The 24,765-nt window shown below is 51.9% G+C and overlaps 1 protein-coding gene across 6 annotated transcripts in view; it reads left to right on the plus strand.

Moving 5' to 3' along the window:
• The window catches only part of FBLN2 (fibulin 2), a 111,160-nt gene that overhangs the window by 44,059 nt on the left and 42,336 nt on the right, over positions 1-24,765 (plus strand). For all 6 annotated transcript variants that reach the window (XM_074033046.1, XM_074033047.1, XM_074033049.1 and 3 more), the window contains exon 2: positions 674-2,002. In XM_074033046.1, the coding sequence (XP_073889147.1) occupies positions 715-2,002 (1,288 nt within the window). In that variant the 5' untranslated portion in view covers positions 674-714. The remainder of the gene's footprint in view (positions 1-673; positions 2,003-24,765) is intronic.

Here is a 24,765-nt window from a genome sequence, read left to right on the forward strand (position 1 = left end):
CTAAGCCTGCAGTCCCGGGGGTCTCACAGGGGTGTTCCTGAGTCCTAGGGTCTGTGGGCTGGGGCTATAGTGGGGGTCTTGTTCTTGCCCAGCATTTCCCCACTGACCATATTTTCTGGCCAGCAGCTGTGGTGCGTGGCTGGGGACTGAGTCAGGGATCTGGGCAGGGATTGGTCGGGTGTGTGCATGGGACTGTGTGTGTGAGGCTGCCCAGGGTGTGTACTGGCACACGGGCATGCTGTGGGTGAGACAGTGTGTGTGTCTGCGTGGAGGGTTTTGGGGCATGTTGCTTAATGTGCCCTGGTGAGTGCGACCGAGTGGGTGTGGGGCTGTGCATGCGTGTGTGTGTGTGGGCATGAGGACTCACTCAGAGGGTCTGCCTCAGAATGCAGGTGAGGGTGGAGGGTTGAGTGGCCCAGCAAACACACGTGGGGCTGTCAGCAACTCCAGGTCAACACCTGTGGCAGCCAGTGACTGCACACTCATTTGTCTGTGATCTGCCCCACGTGTGGCAGAGCCTGTGTGTGGGGGGGAGGCAGTCCTTAGTGTGCTCCTGGGGATGAGGGCATGCGTGTGAGGTGGCTGAGGCTGGGCCCCCTGCCCATGTGTGTGCCGGTGTGCACTCTGTGTGCGCGCACCCAGTACTGACAGGCTTCCTTTCCGATTCCCCCAGGGTCTTGCAGGAGAGGGGACCGTCCTGGGCTGGCCTGGACCATGGTGCTGCTCTGGGAGCCTGCAGGAGCCTGGCTTGCACTAGGCCTGGCCCTGGCCCTGGGCCCCAGCGTGGCCGCAGCTGCCCCTCGGCAGGACTGCACGGGCGTGGAGTGCCCGCCGCTGGAGAACTGCATTGAGGAGGCGCTGGAGCCGGGTGCCTGTTGCGCCACGTGTGTGCAGCAGGGCTGTGCCTGCGAGGGCTACCAGTACTACGACTGCCTGCAGGGTGGCTTCGTGCGCGGTCGCGTGCCTGCCGGTCAGTCCTATTTTGTGGACTTCGGCAGCACTGAATGCACCTGCCCACCAGGCGGCGGCAAGATCAGCTGCCAGTTCATGCTGTGCCCGGAGCTGCCGCCCAACTGCATCGAGGCTGTAGTGGTGGCTGACAGCTGCCCACAGTGCGGCCAGGTGGGCTGCATCCACGCGGGCCGCAAGTATGCAGCTGGCCACACTGTTCACCTGCCGCCCTGCCGGGCCTGCCACTGCCCTGACGCCGGCGGAGAGCTCATCTGCTACCAGCTCCCCGGTTGCCACGGGAACTTCTCAGATGCCGAGGAGGGTGACCCCGAGCGACACTACGAAGACCCCTACAGCTATGACCAGGAGGTGGCTGAGGTGGAAGCAGCAGCAGCCCTGGGGGGTGAGGTCCAGGCGGGTGCAGTCCAGGCAGGTGCAGGGGGCCCCCCAGCTGCTCTGGGAGGCGGGAGTCAGCCACTGTCCACCATCCAGGCACCCCCCTGGCCAGCTGCCCTCCCCAGGCCGACAGCAGCCGCTGCCCTGGGTCCCCCAGCTCCAGTGCAGGCCAAAGCTAGGAGAGTGACCGAGGACAGTGAGGAAGAAGAAGAGGAGGAGGAGGAGAGAGAGGAAATGGCTGTCACCGAGCAGCTGGCAGCAGGTGGCCACAGGGGGCTGGATGGGCTGCCCACTACAGCCCCAGCTGGACCCAGTCTTCCCATCCAGGAGGAGAGGGCAGAAGCCGGGGCAAGGCCCGAAGAGAACCTTATCCCGGATGCCCAAGCCACGTCCCGCAGCAGTGGGCTGGAGGGCATGACGCCTGCACTGGGCCCGGGCAAAGCCGCTGTCATCCCGACTCAGGCCATGCCTGGCTCTCCCAGGGACCCAGTCAAGCCCAGCCCCCACACCATCCTGTCCACACCACTGCCTGATGCAGCCTGGATCCCACCCACCCGGGAAGTGCCCAGGAAACCGCAGGTTCTGCCCCATTCCCACGTGGAGGAGGACATAGACCCCAACTCTGTCCATTCTGTCCCCAGAAGCAGCCCTGAAGGTAAGACCCTGTCCTGGTTCCTTCAGGGCACTTTGTGTGGGAAGGGCAGCCTCGGGCTCTGGCCACTGCCCCAGGTCTCTGCCTGGGACTGGGCATGCTGGATCTGTGGGGCCAGGCCTAGGGCGGCCAGCCTAGGCCCTTGATGTGGGCAGGAGGCTGTGAGAGTGCACCTTCTCCCAGGCCCAGCTCTTGGGATGGGGTGGTGGGTGGGAGTGGGGTTCCTGTTGTGGGAGGTGCTGGGCCCTCTGGTAGGGCTGTGGTTGTGGTCAAGGGTCCAGAAGGTGCACATCTTCAGAGCTGAGCGCCCTGAGAAGGGTTCCTGCCTCAGCCCGGTAGGCCCCCGCGTGCCCTGGCAGGAAATGTGAAGGGCGGTCTCAGCTGCCCTGGTGGCTGGCCTGTGACCTAGGAGCCTAGCATGGCCACCTCTGCCAATTTTTCAACAAATGTCAGCCAGAAAGCTGAATTTTATGTGACGTCTTCCCATTTCTAAGTGTCTGCAACAAATTCTAACCTCATAAGTATGTGTTGTAGAAGGAAGTGAACTCGTGGACAGAGGCAAGGTGGGTGGGCCATTTGAGCAGGGCCGCTGGCCGTGCTGGGCCAGTGGAGTTGGTGGGGCCACACCAGCTGTACCCTCACTCCATGGAGGCCCCTCTCCAAGCTGGGCAGGCAGCTTCCCGTCAGTCCTTCCAGCAGCACCGAGTGCTTACAACCATGTACGCTGTTTCACCAGCGAGGCAACTGGGGTTTGCGGTGGTGCTGGAGGCTCAGGTCACACAACCAGTGAGCAGTGGTCCTGGAAGGCCCTGGAGCCTGACCGTATATCCTATATCCTCCAACCCACGTGACACAGAGTTCAACACACTCCATTGGGCACATCAGAGCAGGCAGCCAGGACCAGGGCACCCAGGCTTCAGATGGGGACCGGCCCGAGGCTGTGCAGAGGCTGGTAGGCAGCCCAGGCCTCTTCCTGCCTGTCCATGCCTGCTCCCAGCAGGTCCTCCGTAGCCCAGCACAGTCAGACACCCCATTAGAAGACCCCATGGGCTGCGGTGAGGAGGGGAAGGGTCTGCTGAGCCTACCTAAGAGCCATCCTCAAAGGGCTCTGCTGCTAAACAGGGGCCACAGCCCCCATGAGGCTGACCCCTTCCTGCTCACTTTAGGAGCCTTGAACTTCTGCAGGGGATGATTCTGTCGCATCAGCTGGGGGCTTGCAGATCCGGAAACCTGGTCTAGCTTCCATGGGACACTGGGGTGATGCTCCTAAGACCCCACCCATGTTTGAAACCCCTGCGGGCCCACACTGGAGAGGAGAGGCTTCAGGAGTCCTCTAGCAAACAGGTTAATCTGGGCAGATAACCCTGTGCTGCCACAGCCTGGGCAATCTGGGGGTTTCACAGACCCGTGGACATTGGAAAGGCCCAGCGTTCCCTCAGTGTGAGACGGGACAGCTCCGCACCTGGAGGGAGCACCTCGAACACAAATCAGATCATGCCATCCTCTGCCCTATATGGCTCCCTCCTGCCCCTCCCCAGCCTCTTCTCACGACAGTCAGAGCTTCCTTTCAATCAAGTTCAATTCCTTCTGGCTACAGAGCCTTTACATGTGCTGTTTCCCCTGCCTGGAGCACCCCCTTCTCACCACTGCCCACTTAACCACCTCATCCTCCACATTGCAGCTCAAGTGGAAGCTCAAGGCTCCCTCCAGGGAGCCTTCCCTGACCCCCAGGAGGAGTCAGATCCCCTGAGTGAGGCTCACCACTTCACTCCTCAGCTCATATCACTGCTCAGAACATCACACCTCTGTGACTGCTGGGGTCCTTATCTCCCCGTCAAAGACCCAGGCTCCTCAAGGGCAGGGTCTCTGCTGGGTTTTGCCCAACCTGTACATTGAGCATCTGTCCGGCTCCTGTGCACATGCTGGGCACTCAAAAACCACTGTCAGAGGGTGGGCCGGGTGTGGTGGCTCACGCCTGTAATCCCAGCACTTTGGGAGGCCGAGGTGGGTGGATCACCTGAAGTCAGGAGTTCGAGGCCAGCCTGGGCAACTTGGTGAAACCCCATCTCTACTAAAAATACAAAATTAGTCTGGCGTGGTGGCAGGCGCCTGCCATCCCATCTACTTGGGAGGCTGAAGCAGGAGAATCACCACCTGGAAGGCAGAGGTTGCATGAACCAAGATCGTGCCATTGCACTCCAGCCTAGGTGACAAGAGTGAAACTCAAAAACAAAAACAAAAACAAAACAAAAAAAGAAACAACTGTCAGAGGGTGAAGAGCTGAAGAAGGCAGAAGAGAAGCCTGCTTCCACCACTTTCTGCCCTTGTGTCCACAGGCGGTGGCCTGAGCTCCCTGTAGCCCACTCTCTACTCCTGTAAACTAAGAGGGCTGTTGTGAGGAGTACGGGGCTCGGTAATCACAGAGTGCTGAGCACGGTGCCTAACAGAGTCACAGTGTTGCGGGATGTCTGCAGTCGACAGCAGCAGTCATTTGAGTTTTAGCGTTTCCCTGTTAGCCAGAGCATCACGGCATTCAGATACTCCTGTCCTGCAGAACCTGCTTGTGTAAGGCCCCGAGGAAGGGGCCCCTTTCCTGCCGTGCATTCCTGGGGCCACAGGCTGTGCTGAGGCCTTCTGCAGGTCAGGGGCTTTCCCCAGCTGCTCTGGGAACCTCCAACCTCCTGAGGGCCGCCCTGCCCCAGGGTTCCTCCATGTGGTCCTCCATTGTGCCAGCCCTGCAGGAAAAGCCGCCCTCACAAAGCCCCTTGAGTGACAACAGACGTCAGACTCCTTCTCCCCAGCCCAGGGAGCTGGGCATGTGGCTTCCATTAGGCCACATCTGGACATGCTCAGAGGCAGGGACGTCCTGGCCGAGGCAGTCTGGATCCCTGGCAGGGCTCCAGCTCAAAGACAGGACCCCCAGCCCAGCCAGGCCTGGGGCACTGGCTGGAAACCCCTTCTCTAGGCCCCAGGGCTGCCATGGCAACGTGGCTGGAGGGGTCACTTCCGGCCCCATTACCTCTCTTTCTGCAGGGCCCAGGGCTGAGCAGGGCAAAGCCACCTCCCCAGCTTCTCCTCACCAAGGGCTCCTCCATCATTTAGATCCCTCAAGGCCTCCCCCAACAACAGCAGCCAGGGGCTCTAAGGCCCAAACCCCACTTAGTCCAGAAGGCTCAGCTGGGCAGCCCGATCCCCCACCTGCTGGGCTTCTGTCTCCCACCCCTCCCATGCTGCATACACATGGCTGTGACCAGGGATAAACCTGCCTGTGTACATCTCTGTAACGCCCTCCTCCCCCATTAGACCCTAAACGAGGGCGAGGTTGCGCCTGCCTTGCCCACTGTCGCAGCCTTGGCTCAGTGAGGGTGCTCTGTAAATATCTGTTGAAGATATCAGCGGGTGGACTGAGGACAGATGGTGACTAATCATCGTCACATTTCTAATTACTCAGCAAGTCCTCAGCTGAGCGTTGAACATGAATTAGCTCATTTAATCCTCAAAGCAGCCGCATGACGCAGGGACTTCCCTGCTGCTTACAGATGGAAAAACTGAGGCACAAAACCATAAGCCACATACTCAAATTCTGTGGGTTGTAGAGCCAGAGCCCATGAATTGGTGATGACGAGTGGGCCGTGGGTGGGCAGGAGGGTGAGAGATGGGGTGCGGGCATGGATGTTTATCCGGCCAGGCCTGAGCTTCTGGGTCCCCTTTGAAATCATCCTCTGCCACTGGGTCCTTAAACCTTCCATTCCCTGTGCACCAAAAGCTGCAGCTGCCTGTCCCTGCCCTAATTCTGGTCTCTGGGCCTTTGCATGTGCTGGGTCCCCTGCCAGATCAGCGGTCAGACAAGATAAGGCGGACTTAGTTGGCGGCCTGTCAGCCAGCAGGCCTCATCAAAGCCCATACCCAAAAATCCATTTGAGAAAGCTCAGGGCAGAGGGGAAAACTGGGGCTCCTGAGAACAAAGCTGCTTTCCAGGATCCCACAACCCAGACCAGAGAGGCCTTGGGCATTAAGAGGCAGGGTTGGGGGCTGGGGGTGGGGCTGCTTCTATTTCAGAAACCCTGGAAGCTGCACTGTATGCACCACGCTCCTGAGCCTGGCTGCATGCCCTCCCTGGCACACGTGCACTTCATTACATACCCCACCTACAACATGCATGCTCCCCACCTCCCCCATCCCAGCCTGCCACCTCCCGCCTGTGACCTGGTGCTGCTAGCCACACCTCTTGGACTGTGCTCCACTGAGAATAGGGAGTGGAGCCTACCTCCCCAGCTTGGTGGGAGGATCAAATCACAGAAACAGGAGCCGGGCACCCAGGAGGTGCTTGGCGAGGGCGAGTTCTGTGCCCTGCCCACTGTAAGCAGGTTGGAAGCAGAGTTGGCAGGGGTGGCAGCCGGTGGGCCTGGAGGAGCCCACAGAGACCCCAGTTTCACCCTCGTTGCATGTGAATGGACTTTGCACGTGATCCATGCCCAGCAAGTGCTGTGCGAGGCCTTGAGAGATGGGAAAATGGGATCCAAGCTGGTTAAGAGCCTTGCCCAAGGCCACTGCTATGGGCAGCAGAATGAGTGGATGGGAACACTGCTGACACTCCAGAGCCCCTCATGCCCATCCTTCAGGAAGCCTTCCCAGATATCCCATAGGCATGTCTTCCTCACAGCCCCCAACCTGTGAACCAAGTCCATACTCGTTCATCTCTGCCTCCCCAGGGATGCCAGGACATGCTCACAGTTGACACCTAATGAAGGTTGTAGAGTAAATGATATGGGATTGAACAAGACACAGGCATCCAGCTGTGGGGACAGATCTCTAGAAACCTCAGAAGGGAGACAGGGAGAAAGTAGAGCTGGAGCTGGGGGAGGGGCTGAGCAAAGGCACAAAGATTCAGGAAGGCTTCCCAGAGGAGGTGCTGTGTGAGCGGGCCAGGAACAGGTGTAAGCAAATGCTTGGAACAGAGGGGAAATGGTTCGGGATGCTCAGAGGATGTCAGGAGAACTAGGGTGAGGAGGAATTACTGAGAGAAAGGGTGGTCAGGGGGATCCCCCCCGGTTTACTCATTTATCCACCCAATATTTGTAGAACTCCAACTGTGTGCAGAGCCTGCTAGAGGCTCTTGGGCTCTGCAGAGAATATGATAGGTATGGTCCCCACCCTCACCTCACAGTGCTGACATTCTGTTGGGGAAGAAAACAGTAAACAAGTCCATGGGAGTTACCTGCTGTAATGTCAGGTATTGCTAAGAGAAAGCAGGGTGAGGCCGTGTGTGGTGGCTCACACTTGTAATCCCAGCACTTTGGCAGGCCAAGGTAGGTGGATGGATCACCTGAGGTCAGGAGTTCAAGACCAGCCTGGCCAACATGGTGAAACCCCTGTCTCTACTAAAAATACAAAAATTAGCCAGCCAGGCGTGGTGGTAGGCGCCTGTAATCCCAGCTACTCAGGAGGCCGAGGCAGGAGAATCGCTTGAACCCAGGAGGCAGAGGTTGCAGTGAGCCGAGATTGTGCCACCATACTCCAACCTGGGCGACAGAGCGAGACTCTGTCTCAAAAAAAAAAGAAAAAAAAAGAAAAAAAATTAAAGCACGGTGAGAGGAAGGGTGGGTGGACAGGGGAGTCCTCCCTGGGGCGGTGACCTGAGCAGAGAGCTGAAAGGAGGGGAGGAGCAAGCCACTTGGACACCTGGCAGAGGGAGCAGCCAGTGCAAAGGCCCCAGGGCAGGAAGGTGCCCGGACAGGAGGTCAGTGGAGCTGAGATAAATGGCGGAGAGGAAGGGAGATAGAGGATCTGGGAGGTCACTGGGGCAGGCTGTCCAAGGCCTGTGGCCACCATGAGGACTTTGGCTTCTACTCTGAGTGAAGTGAGAGCTACAGCAGGGTGTTGAGCAGAGAGGAGTGACACTGGCCAACTTATGTGTTAACAGGATCCCTGGCTAGGAGGAGTGGCAGAGTTGGTACAGGGCCCTCACAAGGAGCTCCCGAAAGGGAACACATCCTCTCTTGTCAACACGGAGATCCAGAGCACAGCTGTGCCTAGAGGCTCTGTTGGAGAGGACGGGAGCAGGTGGCTGCCCTGGGTCCACAGAGCTCCGAGGCTGGACAGGTGCCCTGCATTTGCTGGGGGCCCCTCCAGGCCAGCTCCCCAGGTCTCGTTGCCACCAGCCCTGGCTGGCGGCTGGGTTCAGGCCCTCTGCTCAGGGGCATCTGTCAGAAGCAGCAAGTTTCACCCTGTGACAACCTGTAGATACTCCACGTGGACATCCCATTTCATGGAAGAGAAACTCTCATCTTGGGGCTGTGGCGGGAGGCCCCAGTCTCCCAGTAGAGGAGGAGGGCTTGTGGTTCCCATGGGGGACCTAGAGGTACAAGTGGGTCTGGGTGGCTGGTAGCTGGGGGCTCCCTGTGTTTGTCTGCCTGGGCAAAATGCGTGCATTTCACAGCTGGACCTAACCCATCTTGAGGGTCCGGGGCCAAGGCTAGGCCTGTGGTGGGTTTATTTTAATTTTTGAAACTAACTCTGTGGGTTTATGCAAATAAAACCACTTTATTGAGATATTATTTGCATGCCATAAAGTCCCTCTTTGAGGGATCAGAATCTAGTGGGTTTTAGTAGATTCGGAGTTGTGCAGACATCCCCAGAATCTAATCTCAGAGCATTGTCATCGCTCCAGAAAGACACCCACATCCTGTAGCAGTCACTTTCCATTCCCTCCTTCTCCCAGTCACTGGCAGCCAGGAATTTCCCTTCTGAGTCTATGGATTTGCATATTCTGGATACCCCTGGACTCTCTGGGAATCATGCACTATGTGGTTTCTTGTATGTGACTCTTTCATTTAGCACAATGTTTTCAGGGTCCATTCATGTGGTAGCATGTGTCATTAATTCCTTTTCATGGTTGAATAATGTATGAATATACCACATTTCAAAAATCTGTTCATCTGTTGATGGACATTGTTCTTCCAACTTTTTGGTATCATGAGTAATGATACCATGAGCTATTCATATTCATGTGTAAGTTTTTTTATGGACACATGTTTTCCTTCATCTTGGGAACATATCTAGGAGTGGCATTGCTGGGCCACATGGTAACTCTGTGTTTAACCCTTAGAAGAACTACCAGACTGAGGCCGGGTGCGGTGGCTCACGCCTGTAATCCCAGCACTTTGGGAGGCCGAGGCAGGCAGATCGCTTGAGGTCGGAAGTTCAAGACCAGCCTGACCAACCTGGAGAAACCCTGTCTCTACTAAAAATAAAAAATTAGCCGGGTGTGGTGGCACATGCCTGTAATCCCAGCTACTCTGGAGGCTGAGGCAGGAGAATCACTTGAACCTAGGAGGTGGAGGTTGCGGTGAGCCACAGTTGCACCGTTGCACTCCAGCCTGGGCAACGAGAGCAAAACTCTGTCTCAAAAAAATAAAATAAGAACTATCAGACTGTTTTCCAAAGTGACTGCACCATTTTACATTCCCACCAGCACTGCACAAGAGTTCCAGTTTCTCTACATCCTCACCAGTTGTTATAGCCATCCTAGTGTGTATGAAATAGCGTCTCATCGTGGTTTAGATTGCAGTTCCCTGATGACTAATGATGCTGAGCATGTGTTCATGAGATTGCTCTAGAAACTTCTAGAATACACAAGCACACATCCCATTAGCCTCAAAGTGATGACATTGTCACACTGTCATGTAGTCTCTGGAGAACTCCACTATACACTGTGCTCTGGGGGAGAGTGTATGAAGAAGGTAACCAATGTCCTAATGTTATTACAAACATAATTTTGACCTTATGGATCTCTGAAAGGGTCTTGGAGACCCTATAGGTCCAGGACCACACTTGAGAACCACTGGTCAGTGCAACTACAAGCATGTAGGTGCGTGCACGTATTTTTCACAAGATATAGGATGCACAGCGTTCTGTTCTATGCCTTTTTCAAAGAACTATGAATATTGGAGCTTTTCCCTGTCATTGCATGGAAAGTCCTCTTTCTGTGTTTGATGGCCGCAATGCCCCACAGCATGCAGACCCCATCGTGATTTACCAGTTCCCTTACTGATGGATATTCAGGTTGGTTCCAGTCTTTTGCCCTTAAAAAGTGATGCTGCTGTGAGCATCTCTATAGCATGCCCCACTGTGGAATTGTGAGGTCAATGTGTCTGTGCTTTTTTTCTTTGTATGCTGTTCATTGACACATAACCACTAGAACCTGTCAGAAGCACACAGCTCAAATGAATTTTCTTTTTTTTTTTTTTTTTTGAGACAGAGTCTCGCTCTGTCGCCCAGGCTGGAGTGCAGTGGCGCGATCTCGGCTCACTGCAAGCTCCGCCTCCCGGGTTCACGCCATTCTCCTGCCTCAGCCTCCCGAGTAGCTGGGACTACAGGCGCCCACAACTGCGCCCGGCTAATTTTTTGTATTTTTAGTAGAGACGGGTTTCACCGTGGTCTCGATCTCCTGACCTTGTGATCCGCCCGCCTCGGCCTCCCAAAGTGCTGGGATTACAGGCGTGAGCCACCGCGCCCGGCCTCAAATGAATTTTCACAAGTGAACACACCTGTGGAGCTGACCATCTGCTCATGAGACAAGACCAGCCCCTAGGAAGCCTCCTTTGTGCTCCTCCTAGGAAACCACTTTTCTTGACTTATAATGGCAGAGGTTAGTTTTCTTGCTCTTAAACTTTTATAAATGAACAGACTGTGCTGTCGCGTGTATCGGCAAGGGAGTCTTTTTGATTGTTGCGTAATGTTCCATTGTAGGGATTCACCCTGCCTAGGTTGTTCCCTGGCTGGGGGCATTGGGGTTGTTTCCAGTGGAGGCCGTGAGCTTTCTCTGCCAGAGCCCTGGTCCTTATGCCTGTGCATTTCTGTTGAGAGGTGCTGGCTGGCTCAGCTCTAGGAGATACGGATGTATTTTTATAGCCCTGGTAGATGTTGTTCGTTTGTTCGCCCTGGAGGGTGTACTGGATTTCACTTACACCTGCAGTGCATAAGAATGTCTCTTTCCTCATTCTATTCATGCAACAAATATTTATTGAGTGCCTCTCTCACTGTTGCAGGTGCGGGGGAGACAGGGTGAGCAAAACAGACAAGACTGGAGCTGCCACTCGTGGGGTGGGGATTCACACAGTCAACAAAATGAACATCTGAAATCTGGCACGTTAGATGGTGAAAGTGCTAAAGAGGAAATTCAGCAGGTTCTGGACTTTGCCAATCTGAGAAGTGAGGGGCAGCCTCTCCTGGTGGTTTTAGTTTGTGCGTAGCTCTCCACCCACCTCGTCTGAGGGTTCCCCAGTGAGTCTCCCTGGTCACACTCCCACCAACACTGCTGTGGGGTGGCCTTCTTGCTATTCTCACCAAACCAATGTTAGTCTTTCCTCCTTGGACACACCTCAGTCATGGTATAAATGACCCATTGTCACAATAATGCAAGTGAGGCAACCACAGCACCTCCATAGCACACGCAGTGCACATTTATTATTGCTCCCAAGTCCACAGGCCAGTTGGGCAGTCCTGCTGACATAGCCAGGTGTGGCTGACATCAGCTGGGCCTGAGCGTGTCTGTGATCTCCTGGCAGCTGAGCTGGTCCGGGATGGCCTCAGCCAGGATGGCTCATGTCTGTGCCACGTGGTCTCCAGCTGGTTAGCTCTGGTGTGTTCTCATTGTGGGAACAAGAGAAAGATTAGAAACACACAGGTGTTTTAATTTAGGATCTTGAAGCTGGAGAGCATTCCTTCAATTATTAAAATAGTTTGAGATTTTATTACTTCCTGGGAGATACGTGGTGCACCTGGGGGCCACACACACAGGGAAGTCAGGGAGCACAAGGCTGGGGCGGAGGGGGAGGTGCGGGGAGAGGTGTGGGCCTGGGGCACTGGCTTTCACTGGGGTCCAGGGTGGGGAACATGAAAGTCTGGTAGTTGTTGGGCAGTTTAAAGCAAGCAGGCCTGAGATTTGAAACAAACCAATGCAAAGTCCTTTCCTGGATGGATGCGTTATTTTGGAATCCTGCTGGCCTAGAGGCCAAGTGTGGGTTTGGGGCGAGAGCTCTCTGGGCTGAAGCAGAGGAAAGACAGCAGGAATTTATCCTCTAAGTTACATGGCCAGTCAGACATGGAGGCTGAGGTAGTACGCGTGCGGTAAACCTCAACACCCATGGGCTCTTGCACCTGGGCTCGGAACTAGCTGGGCCACTGCTTTTGCCACATTGTGTTGTCAGCCAGTTAGGAGGCCAGCCCAGGGTCAAGGCTCCTGGCCATGAGAGTCACTGCAGAGTCCCGCTGCCATGGTGGGGATTAAGGAGGGGGAGAATGCAGGCGGTCAGTCCAGTGGGTGCCCCATGCCTGAGCACCAAGCCCCAGACCCCGTGCCGGTGCTTTACATGCCTCATCTTATTTAGTTCCCATAGTGACCCTACAGCAAAGGGATTACGAGTCCCTTCCCACTGTGGTGTCAACCTGTGCCTGGCCACGGCCTAGGGCAAGGAAGTGTTGAGCCCAGCTCTGAACCCAGATCGGTTGATGTAAAAGGCATCTCTGTATTTTCTGCCTGGGTCCTGGCACAGGGCTCCCCAGGTTGGAGGCTGGCTCTACCCCTCACTAGCTGTGTGACCTCGGGCAAATTGCGTAACTATCCTGGGCCTCAAGATTTCTCACCTGTAAAAGGGGCTTACTGATGGCTCCCTCCCAGAGCTGTGTTCTCAGTGGGAAGAACGCCTGCGGTGGACACCAGGTGCAGGGGAGGCCTGCCACAAAGCAGAGCTCCACTCATGGCTGGCATCCTGGATGCTGTGGTTCCAAGTCCTGAGGCCCTGCTGGGAGGGTGGCAGTCTCTGAGCCCTGCGCTGCATCCTGTTCACGCACCCAGGCCAAGGCAGCAGATGCGGCTTTTCTGAGGCTGAACCATGCCTGGGAGTCCTTGGCCTCCTGAGCCTTCCAGAATTCTGGGGGCCTGGGTGAGCTGGAGTTCAGGATCTGTGCTGCGGGTTTCCCTGCGGGCAGTGTCAGCATTCTCTATCTGCTAGCACCTCCTCTAGGCTAGGCCAGGCTGTGCGCCTCTAGGACCTCTGGCCTGCAGCATCTAGGGCTTTGAGGGGAACCTTCTGGTTGAGATCAGAATTGTGTGGGCTGGGGCTCTGGTGGGACCTCCACCCCCTTGTCCACTCCTAGGCCTCCATGCTGGGAAAGTGGGCTTGGGGCCAAGTTGAAGTGAGATTGAGCCTGCTTTGGCCCTCAGAGAGTGAAGTCCTGCCTGTGCTGCTCCTGGCTGTGTGACCTCAGGCAAGTGACTCACCCTCTCTGAGCCTCAGTTTCTGCATCTGTACAATGGGGTGGTCCTGTTAGTCTCAGGATTACTGAGAGGAGCAGGCAGGCTAACGGCAGCCAGCACCGAGTGCTGCTCCCTGCCTCTTCCTGCCAGAAGTTCTGCAGGAACTGGGGTGGTGAGGGAGGGATGAGAAGAGGGCTTTGTGTTTTTGTTTCTTCAGACAGATGTAGATGTGTATCTTCTGGTGGCCAGAAGTTGTCCCCTCTGGCAAAAGAGCAGAGGGGCCAGGCCTGGTGGGTTTGGGCAGGGGCTGTTCAACTGCTGTGTTTGCCACTCCAGCTGCCTACAGATGTGCAGCAGCGTGTTCCTCAGTGGCTGTCTCCCTCCCATGCTGCCCTCTTGTTTTGGCCTCTGCCAACTGCGTCAGCAAACGCGTGAGCTGCGAGACCCCTCCTTCAGCCACACAGCCTGGCTGCGAGGCTGGCTTCCCACAGACAAGGGGAGGGGCACCCTTCTCTACTGAGTCTGCATGTGGGGCCCTCTTCGTCACCCTCACAGGTCACCCTGCATCAGTGGAGCATTTATTATGTGCCAGGCACTGTGTTCATCACTGGACATGTATCAGTCCATTATGCGTCATGACCCCCTGTGAGGGGATGTCATCATTTTGTCCGTTTTGTAGACAAGGTGACTGAGGCCCAGACAGGTTAAGTGAATTGTCCAAGTTTCCTGAAACCAGTGAAGTAGATGTTTGCAAACCCCTGACTTGGCCCTCTCCACCAGGCACTTCCACCTCCTGCCTGCTGCCTCCCTGAGTTTGCCTGGCTGCCCAGCGTGAGCAGGCATTTCCCTGTTGTGGGCAGACGAGGCTTCAGGACTCTGGATGGCTGGCCCTCGAGGGGCAAAGGTGAGCCCAGGGCAAGCTGGCAGGCCTCAGGCTCCGCACTCACCCCCCACCTCCAACCCTTCAGGCTTCTCCCTGGTATCTGCCTGGTCAAGGTCTAGGTGGGTGGACCTGGTGGGGCTGTGGTTTCAAGTATAGTCAAGGGCCACATAAGGACGTTTTGGTCAGTGATGGACCCCATATATGACGCTGGGATTAGCAGGTAGGCAAGCCTGCTCTGCACAGAGGGCCCAGAACCTGGGGGCGGGGGAGTGGGGAGAGAGGGAGTAAGAGGCTTTCTCTCCTGCTTCCAGCCCCGCCCTCTCACCTGCCCCCCTCATCCTTTGGGTGCCGGGGATTCAGTGGGAACCACAAAGGTGAAGACCCTTAGGGATGAGGGTCCCTGCTGTCACTCCAGCAGCTGGCCTTTAGAATGCATATGATGGAGAAGCAGCACTAGACGTCTGGGAGTGAAACAGCTTGTGGGAAAGTAGGGGCCGTGAGGACCAGAGACTGTACCTAGAACACAAGGGCAGTCACTCCTGCTATTGCCCTGGGGCTGTGGAGGCCCGCAATGGCCCAAAATTTTGGGTTTTCTGCAAGAAGCCTGGGATCTGGAACTTCATATGACAGCTCCCAATTTGTAAATATTAGCAATTCGTTCACATATTTTTAAAGCACCCGGAAAGTACGCTACAGGCACCTGCTTGCTGCCGTAACTTGGACTCTCCCTCTGCCACCCCTCATGACACCACTAGGATGACACAGAGGCCCAGGACTGGGTGAGGAGCCGCAAGCTCCGCATAATGACATTTCCATCAATGATGTACTCCATATGTGATAGTCCCATATGATTATGGTGAAGCTGAAGGAGCTGAAAAATGCCTTTTGCCTAGTAACAGCGTAGCCATTATTTTTTGTGGTGTGGTGGTGATGCTGGTATAAACAAACCTACTGCACTGCCAACAGTATAAAAGTCTAGCACACGGGCTGGGCGTGGTGGCTTATGCCTGTAACCCCAGGACTTTGGGAGGCCAAGGCAGGAGAATCACTTGAACCCGGGAGGCGGAGGTTGCAGTGAGCCAAGATTGCGCCATTGCACTCCAGCCTGGGCAACAAGAATGAAACTCTGTCTCAAAAACAAAACAAAACAAAACAAAAAGCCTAGCATATGTAGTTAGTTACAGTGCATCATACTTGATAATGAATGTCTGTGTTACCAGTTTATGTATTTACTATATTTTTGTTGTTATTTTGGTAGGCCTAGGGCACTACTGTGCACTAGTGTGTTATCTGGCTTTCTACTTATTTAAAAAATAATTAACTATAAAACAGCCTCTGGCAGGTCCTTTGGGAGGTATCCAGGAGAAGGCATTGCTATCATGGGAGATGACAGCTCCATGCATGTTACTGCCTCTTAAGACTTCCCAGTGGGATAAGATGTGGAGGTGGAAGGCAGTGATATTGATGATCCTGACCCTGTGGAGGCCTAGGCTAGTGTGTGTGTTTATGTCTTAGTTTCTTTTTTCTTTTTTTGAGATGGATTCTCGCTCTTGTTGCCTAGGCTGGAGTGCAGTGGTGTGATCTCAGCTCACTGCAACCTCCAGCTCCCGGGTTCAAGCAATTCTTCTGCCTCAGCTTCCTGAGTAGCTGGGATTACAGGTGCCCACCACCACACCAGGCTAATTTTTGTATTTTTAGTAGAGACGGGGTTATACCATGTTGGTCAGGCTGGTCTCGAACTCCTGACCTCGTGATCTGCCTGCCTCGGCCTCTCAAAGGGTTGGGATTACAGGCATGAGCCACCATGCCTGACCTATGTCTTAGTTTTTTGTTTGTTTTTTTTTTTTTTGAGACGGAGTCTCGCTCTGTCGCCTAGGCTGGAGTGCAGTGGCGTGATCTTGGCTCACTGCAACCTCCGCCCCTGGGGTTCAAGAAAATTCTCCTGTCTCAGCCTCCTGAGTAGCTGGGACTACAGGTGCATGCCGCCACGCCCAGCTAATTTTTCTTTTCTTTTTTGTATTTTAGTAGAGATGGGTTTCACCGTGTTGCCCAGGCTGGTTGCAAACTCCTGAGCTCAGGCAATCCGCCCGCCTCAGCCTCCCAAAGTGCTAGGATTACAGGAGTGAGCCACCGCACCCGGCCTATGTCTTAGTTTTTAAGAAAAAAGTTTTAAAAGTAAAAAAAAAAAAAAAAAAAAAAAAAAAAATTAAAAATAGGCTGGGTGCGGTGTTTCATGCATGTAATCCCAGCACTTTGGGAGGCTGAGGAGGGCGGATCACCTGAGGTCAGGAGTTTGAGACCAGCCTGGCCAACATGGTGAAACCCTGTCTCTACTAAAAATACAAAAATTAGCCGGTCACAGTGGCGCAGGACTGTAATCCCAGCTACTCGGGAGGCTGAGGTAGGAGAATCGCTTGAACCCGGGAGGTGGAGTTTATAGTGAGCCCAGATCAGGCCACTGCACTCCAGCCTGGGTGACACAGCGAGACTCTGTCTCAAAAAAAAAAAAAAAAAAAAATAAAAGCACATATAGAGTAAGTTATAAAGAAATATTTTTCTATAGCTGTACAATGAGGGCATTTATGTTTTAAGGTAAGCATTATTACAAAAGGGTAAAAAATTAAAGTTTATAAAGTAAAAACATTACAGTAAGCTAAGATGAATTTATTATTGAAGTAAGAAAAATATTTTAAACTAAATTTAGTGTAGCCGAAGTGTCCAGTGTTTCTAAAATCTGCAGTAGTGCACAGTAGTGCCCCAGGTCTTCAAATGCACTCACTCATTGAGTCACCCAGGGCAGCGTCCAGTCCTGCAAGCTCCATGGGTGGTAAGGGCCCTGTAAACCAAAAATAAAATTCTAAAGCCCCGCCCTCCGTCGCCCCCAACCATCTAACTGGACTTCCTCCTCAGCAGGGGCTCTTAAAATTTAACTTGAAAGACTGGTTCAGGCCATGAAGGGAAGTGGGGGTTGGACAGGCTTCATTATACCTCTTACATTAACATCAACACAGATTTTAAGTCTGATAAGAAACATTTTACAGCCTAGCTAAAAGCTTCATCTGCATGATAAAACTACACCATGCACAACCTCTTATCCTATCCCAAACATCATTCCTTTCTGTTGATCCCAGGTCTTTAGACAAACTCAACCAATGGTCAACCAGAAAATGTTTAAATTTACCTATGGCCTGGAGGCGCACTCAATCTTGCTTTGAGTTGTCCTGCCTTTCTGGACCAAACTAATGTGTTTCTTAAATGTACTTGATTGATGTCTCATGCCTCCCTAAAATGTACAAAACCAAGCTGCACTCCAACCACCCTGGGCACCAGTGGTCAGGACTTGCTGAGGCTGTGTCTTGGGCACGTATCCTCAACCTTGAAAAAAAAACTTAAAATACTTTCTGAATTAACTGAGACCTGTCTCAGATTTTCTGGGTCTGCAGACCCTATACAGGGGAACCACTTTTTATCTTTTATACCGTATTCTTACTGTGCCTTTTCTATGTCTAGCTTTGTTTAGATTCACAAATACTTACCATTGTGTTCCAGCTGCCTATAGTAGTTCTCAGTACCGTCAAGTTCTGGACAGGTGTGTCGCCTAGGAGCAAGGCTACATCATGCAGCCCAGGTGTGTCGTAGTCTATGCCACTTAGGTGTGGGTAAGGACATAAAGTGTCCTTTCTCAGAATGTGTCCCCTTCGTTAAGTGATGCATAATTGTGTGGGGTGAAGGGTAATGGAAATCTGCCAGGTGGAGGCACAGGGCATTCGGTTCTGGAAGGGCCCCAGCCTGGCCCCGTGGCTTCTCATTGGGAACCCTGAGCTCCAGGTCCCAGACCACCTTGGCTTTGCTCTGGCAGAGCACAGCTGGTGGCTGCTCCCGGGGTATCTGCTGCCTCTTCTCCAGGCAGGACTTCTGAGTCAACGCCTCCCCGGCCAGCGCGGATCACCTGAGGCTTTGCAGAAAACCACGCTGGACAGCTCTGGTGCCCCATTTCCTGTTTACTTCTAAGAGAAAAAAAGATCCAGTTTATATTATGTGATATTTTGACTTTTATTTTTTATCAATCACTATTTATTAATGTTTCTAAAAAGGTATGTTTACATTTCTCACAGTAAATACTGGCCTGGGAACACCAAAATTGCTATGTAGTTAAATATATCCTACTAAACTATACGTATGATGGGCTGGAAATTAAGCGAGAAAGAAAAAACAATAAACAGAATTAAGTCATTTATAAGATTTATCTATAAGTAACACAAAACATTATTCTAAGAATCAGAATTACATCAAACTTCAGTTTGAGCAGAAATACAGCCTCTTAGGTAATAGCAGTTCCTTAAAAAATAATGTAATTCACAGTTCTTTCTGAGAAGGGACAGTGCACACTTTTAGTGTCTTGCAAGTTCCACACATTTCTTTTTAAACATAGTTAAACTTGTCAAGAATTTCTGTGCTTCTCCTGAATCAGGGCGGCCCAGAATTGTGCAAGATACTTTTCTCTCTTTCGCATAGAGTTGGCCCCTAGACATCTCAACAAAAATAACCCATGAAAATGCCGATGACAGTCGCACACATCACTGGCTCCCTGGAAGGTTGTGGAAGGGTGAGGCTTGTCCATAGGTCATCTGACTGAGAACATACCACTGTCCAGAGCTTTCTAAGGAGCAGCTGGAAGTCAGATACTATGGGGTCTCACAGCCCCTCCCCCCCATGTTGTTGAAGCCCACCATCAAGCCCCCTTTGGTAACTGTGACTCTCCCAGCCACAGCTCACTAACATCTCAGGGTTCCAGCTGGAACCCCAGCCCACACCAAGCAGCTGGGACAGACTTTCACTGGGGCTGTTTGAGGGGGAAGGGGGCTCAGTGAAGAATGGGCTCAGCCTCATCATTATCCAGTGCTCTCTCTCATTTGGGACACACACACACGGATATTTCAATCTTGACACTGTATCTTGCAACTCTAAAAAATAACGATATTCTCTAATATTATCACATACTATGACCCTACACATAACACAATTACCAATGCCCTAATGCCTTCTAATATTCAGACTATATTAATCTCTCTCTTCCTCTTCCCAAAGGGTATCGTATAGCTCGTTTTGTGAAAGTACTGTCTAATCAAGGATGATTAGATATTTGGTTTATTTTTGGTTGTTATGTGTCCTGAGTTTTCTTTTTTCTTAAAGTTTCTATTGAAGCATAATATACATGCTCTTGAGTGTCTTTTAATCCAAATTAATATAACAGTACTCCTCTTAGAGCTTTTTATTAGAGTAAAATGTATAGACAGTAAAGCAACAAGCCTTAATAGAACAGCCCAGCAAGTTTCTACTTAATGTGTAAACCCAGGCATTCCACAGTCAAGATAGAAAGCATTTCAAGCACCCCAGAGTTTTCCTGGTGCCCTTTCTGAGTTCTTACACCCCATTGCTGCCTGAAACCATTATTTTGACTTTTATCACCATCTATTATTCTTGCCCATTATTTTTGATTTTTTTGTAGAGATGGGGTCTACCTATGTTGCCCAGGTGGGTCTCAAACTCCTGGCCTCAAGCAATCCTCCTGCCTTGCCCTCCTAAAGTGCTGGGATTATAGGCAGGAGCCACCGTGCCTGGCCTAACTCTTGCCTAGTCTTTAATTAATTAATTTATTGAGACAGAGTCTCGCTCTGTTGCCCAGGCTGGAGTCCAGAGGTGCCATCTTGGCTCATTGCAACCTCCGCCTCCCAGGTTCAAGTGATTCTCATGCCTCAGCCTCCCAAGTAGCTGGGATTACAGGTGCCCACCATGACGCCTGGCTAATTTTTGTATTTTTACTAGAGATGGGGTTTCATCATGTTGGCCAGGCTGGTCTTGAGCTCCTGACCTCAAATGATCCACCTGCCTCAGTCTCCCAAAGTGCTGGGATTACAGATGTGAGCCACCATGCCCAGCCCTGTTTTGTTTCCTATTCTTGAATTTATTTTGAATGATGGGAATGTACAGCGTGATCTTGCTTGTGTTTGGCTTCTTTAGCTCAAGATCAAGTATTTGAGACTCATGCATGTTCGTGCATATAGCAGTAGTTCATTTTTAGAAAATTACTGTTTATGATTCCATTGCAGGAATAAATCATAGTTTTAAAAATCAATTTTAGTGTAGATGGACATTTGGGTTCCATGCTGCACACAGTTGCTGTGAGCATTCTTGTCTGTGTCTTTGGAAGACTTAGGCATCCATATCTGTTGGATACATACAGGACTGGAGTTGCTGCATCAAAGGTTATGTTTAACGTTAGCAGATACTGCCAAATGGTTTTCCAAAGTACATTGCCAGTTTACATCCCTACCAGCCATGCATGAGAGTTCCATTTGCTCCACATTTTTGCCGGCTCTGGTGGTTGCCATTCTTTGTAATTTTGGCCAGTCTGGAGGGTGTGTAGTAATAGCTCACTGTGGCCTTTATTTGCCTTCTCTTACAAGTTATGATGTTGTCTATATTTTCATATTACTCTTGGCTATTTTGTTGTCATTTGCCTATTTTAAAATTAAGTTTCTTTGTCTTATTGATTCATAGGCATTTTAAAAATGTGTTCTGGTTATGAGTCTCTTGTTGGATTCCACATATGTGATCTCATTCTAGGACTTGCTTTTCTACTCTCTTAATAAAACTTCCTGATGAATTCATTGCAAATGTTGTCATCTGAGGAACACAAAGTCTAAATTGGAATGAAGTGTCTTCTATTGATCCGTATATTTATGTTAATACATTTTGTATTAACAAATAGCCCCTAGATATCTCACATGGGGTTTCACCCGTGTTGGCCAGGCTGCTCTCGAACTCCTGACCTCAGGTGATCCACCCGCCTCAGCCTCCCAATGTGCTGGGATTACAGGCGTGAGCCACCCCACCCGGCCAATGTTTTCTGGCCTCTCTTTTCTGTTCCATTATCTTTGCACCATTACCACTCTGTCTTGATTATTGTAGCCTTGTAGTAATTTTTAATATCTGCTAGTGAGAGTTTTCCAGTGTTGTCTTCTTTTTCAAGATTTTGTGTCCTGTTTAAGAAATCGATGTCTCTCCCAAGGTCGTAAAGATATTTTTCTGTTACATCCTTGATGTTTTGTTGTTTTACCTTTCAAATTTAGCTCCTTAGTCCATCTGGAACTTGTTTCTGGGTACGGTGTGAGTAGGAATCAAAATTCAGTTTTTTACAAATAGACATTCAGCTGGCCCAGCACTGTGTGTTGAAAAGGCCGTCTTTCCCCTACTGCATTACATTGTTAGCTTCTCCAGGAATCCAGTGGTTGCATCTGTATGGTCTGTTTCTGGCCTCTCTTTTCTTTTTCTTTCTTTCTTTTTTTTTTTTTTTAAGCCGGAGTCTCACTCTGTCGCCCAGGCTGGAGTGTGCAGTGGTGCAATCTCAGCTTACTGCAACCTCCGCCTCCTGTGTTCAAGCGATCCTCCTCCTGCCTCAGCCTCCCAAGTAGCTGGGATTACAGGCACCTGCCATCACACCCATCTAATTTTTGTATATTTAATAGAGACGGGGTTTCACCATGTTGGCCAGCCTGCTCTCAAACTCCTGACCTCAGGTGATCCACCCACCTCAGCCTCCCAACTTGCTGGGATTACAGACGTGAGCCGCCACACCCAGCCAGTGTTTTTGGGCCTCTCTTTTCTGTTCCATTATCTATCTTTGCACCATTACCACTCTGTCTTAATTACTGTAGCCTTGTAGTAATTTTTAATATCTGCTAGTGAGAGTTTTCCAGCATTTTTCTTCTTTTTCAAGATTGTTTCAGCTATTCTGGGTCCTTTGCATTTCCATTGAAATTTGGAATTAGCCCTTTTAAAAGGCTGCTAGCATCTCAATTGGTATTGTATTGAATCTGTAGCTCAAATTTGAGAGAATTGGCATCTCAATATTAAGTTTCCAGCCCATGAATGGGTGATATATCCCCCTATTTGTTTAGGTTGTTTTTATTTTCTTTTGGGAGTGTTTTGTCATTTTTAGTGTAGAGTTCTTGTATATCTTTAATTAGATGTATTCTTAGCTAATTGATGTTTTCAAGACTATTGCAAATTGTATTGATTTTAACACTTCATTTTCTACGTATTTGTGGCTCATATTAGTTTGCTTTGGCAACAGTTTATTTAGCTCATTTTGTGAGTTGGGAATTTGGGCTGGGCTCTGCTGATGTGGGCCAGGTGTGGCTGATGTTAGCTAAGCTTGCTCCTGTGTTTGTGGTCAGCTGGGGGCTCAGCTGGGGGATGGCTGGTCTGGGATGGCCTCTGCTGGGATGGTTGTCTGTGCTCTCTTATCCTCCATCAGGCCAGTCCAGACAACAGAGTCCAGGAGAGAGAGCAGAAGCCAAAAGGCCCCTTTGGATTTCACCTGTGCTATAGCCTATTGTCCAGGGCAACATAGTCACGAGGTCAGCCCAGATTCAACAGGTGGGGAAATAGATGTCACTTCTCAATGGGAGGAACTGCAAAGCATTGCGGCGATTTCTGCAGTCGTCACAGATAGGACGGCAATATTCACACTGAATTTAGCAACCACCTCTGGAGGGTTGGATCCTCATTGGAGTCCTGCACATGTTAACTACCCAGGCATGGGTTAAAGTTAATTTGCACACTCACATTGTGATATAAACATAAGGAAATGTTTTCAAGTTTGTCTCTGGTAGACAACAGCCTGGGCTTTGGGGACAGGCAGAGCTGCATTCCAATCTTGGTACAGTCACTTTCTTCACCTTTAAGAGGAAGATAATTGGCCAGGCGCAGTGGCTCACACCGGTAATCCCAGCGCTTTAGGAGGCTGAGGTGGGTGGATCACGAGGTCAGGAGTTCAAGGCCAGCTTGGCCAACATGGTGAAACCCCGTGTCTGCTAAAAATATGAAAATTAGCTGGCTGTGGTGGTGTACCCCTGTAGTCCCAGCTACTCGGGAGGCTGAGGCAGGAGAATTGCTTGAACCTGAGAGGCAGAGATTGCAGTGAGCCGAGATCCCACCACTGAGATTGCACCACTGCGCTCCAGCCTGGGTGGCAGAGTGAGACTCTGTTTCAAAAAAAAAAAAAAGTGGAAGATAATTGCCCCTAGCCTGCAGGGTTGTGGGGAGAATTAAGTGGGTGACATATTCAAAAGTCCCCAGTGTGGGTGGCTGTAGCCATCAGCAAGTATGAATTCTTCTTCTCTTAGCCCCGGAAGCAGCCCATCTTAAGGCACCGTACCTCCTCCTCCTCTGCCCCCGACACTGCAAGCTTTTATAACACTCATTTTACCTCCACTTCAGAGTTAAGCTGAGCTGAGCTACAGTCGACAAGCTGATATCTTGTAAAATTTATAGACTTTTTTTTTTTTTTTTTTTTGAGACGGAGTCTCGCTCTGTTGCCCAGGCTGGAGTGCAGTGGCCGGATCTCAGCTCACTGCAAGCTCCGCCTCCCAGGTTTACGCCATTCTCCTACCTCAGTCTCCCAAGTAGCTGGGACTACAGGTGCCCGCCACCTTGCCCGGTTAGTTTTTTGTATTTTTTAGTAGAGACGGGGTTTCACGGTGTTAGCCAGGATGGTCTTGATCTCCTGACCTCGTGATCCGCCCGTCTCGGCCTCCCAAAGTGCTGGGATTACAGGCTTGAGCCACCGCGCCCGGCCTAAATTTATAGACTTTTAAGTGAACATTTTCCCTGTTCTTTTCTGTGGTTGTCTCTTTAGATTTTGGAGCCATTATATTTTCTTCCCAGGCCCAGGAGTCAAGCATTTTTTCTGGAGACTTTTGGAAAGCTCATAGACCCCAGTGGGTGGGTAGGATACCAAGGGTGTGGTTAGACTCACCCTCCTTGATGTTTGGGGGCTGCGTGTAGAAACACGGGCAGAGTTCTGTCGCTCAGAGAGCTGCTTGCCCAGGCTTGATGGGCTGGGGGTGGTGCTGGGCAGGGCAGAGGTCCCTGCTGTGATGGGCTTCTCTCTGGGCGGGCGGAGGTTCCTGCTGTGATGGGCTTCTCTCTGGGCGGGCGGAGGTCCCTGCTGTGATGGGCTTCTCTCTGGGCGGAGCAGAGGTTCCTGCTGTGATGGGCTTCTCTCTGGGTGGAGCAGAGGTTCCTGCTGTGATGGGCTTCTCTCTGGGCGGGCGGAGGTCCCTGCTGTGATGGGCTTCTCTCTGGGTGGAGCAGAGGTCCCTGCTGTGATGGGCTTCTCTCTGGGCGGGCGGAGGTCCCTCACCGTGGTAGGCTTCTCTCTGTGCTCAGACCCCGTCTTTCACCATTCCTGGGCTCAGGGGACCTGCAGCTTGGGCAGCTTTGACTCCTTTCCTGGGGAGTGAGGATCACCTCACAAAAGAAGCCTGTCATTTAAACCCTGTGTGTGACCTTGGGCACGTCGCTCTGCCTCCCTGGGTCTTTGGTTTTCCCCGCTGGGTGGTGGCTGTTACTAAAGTGATCCTGGTTCTGCGGACTCTGGAGGGAGGGGGAGCTCTAGCCCCTGACCTGGGCCCAGGAAACAGCTCTTGCCAGGCATCTCGAGCTGGCAGAGCTGAATGGTCAGGCTGGCTTTCAGGTGGCACACTGCTGGGGATGCAGAGGGACCTCAGAGCCCGGGCCCCCGGCTCCAGACCGTGTGCAGGATGGTGCATAGCT

Source organism: Macaca fascicularis, chromosome 2, assembly GCF_037993035.2.
Source record: "Macaca fascicularis isolate 582-1 chromosome 2, T2T-MFA8v1.1".
Lineage (NCBI taxonomy): Eukaryota > Metazoa > Chordata > Mammalia > Primates > Cercopithecidae > Macaca > Macaca fascicularis.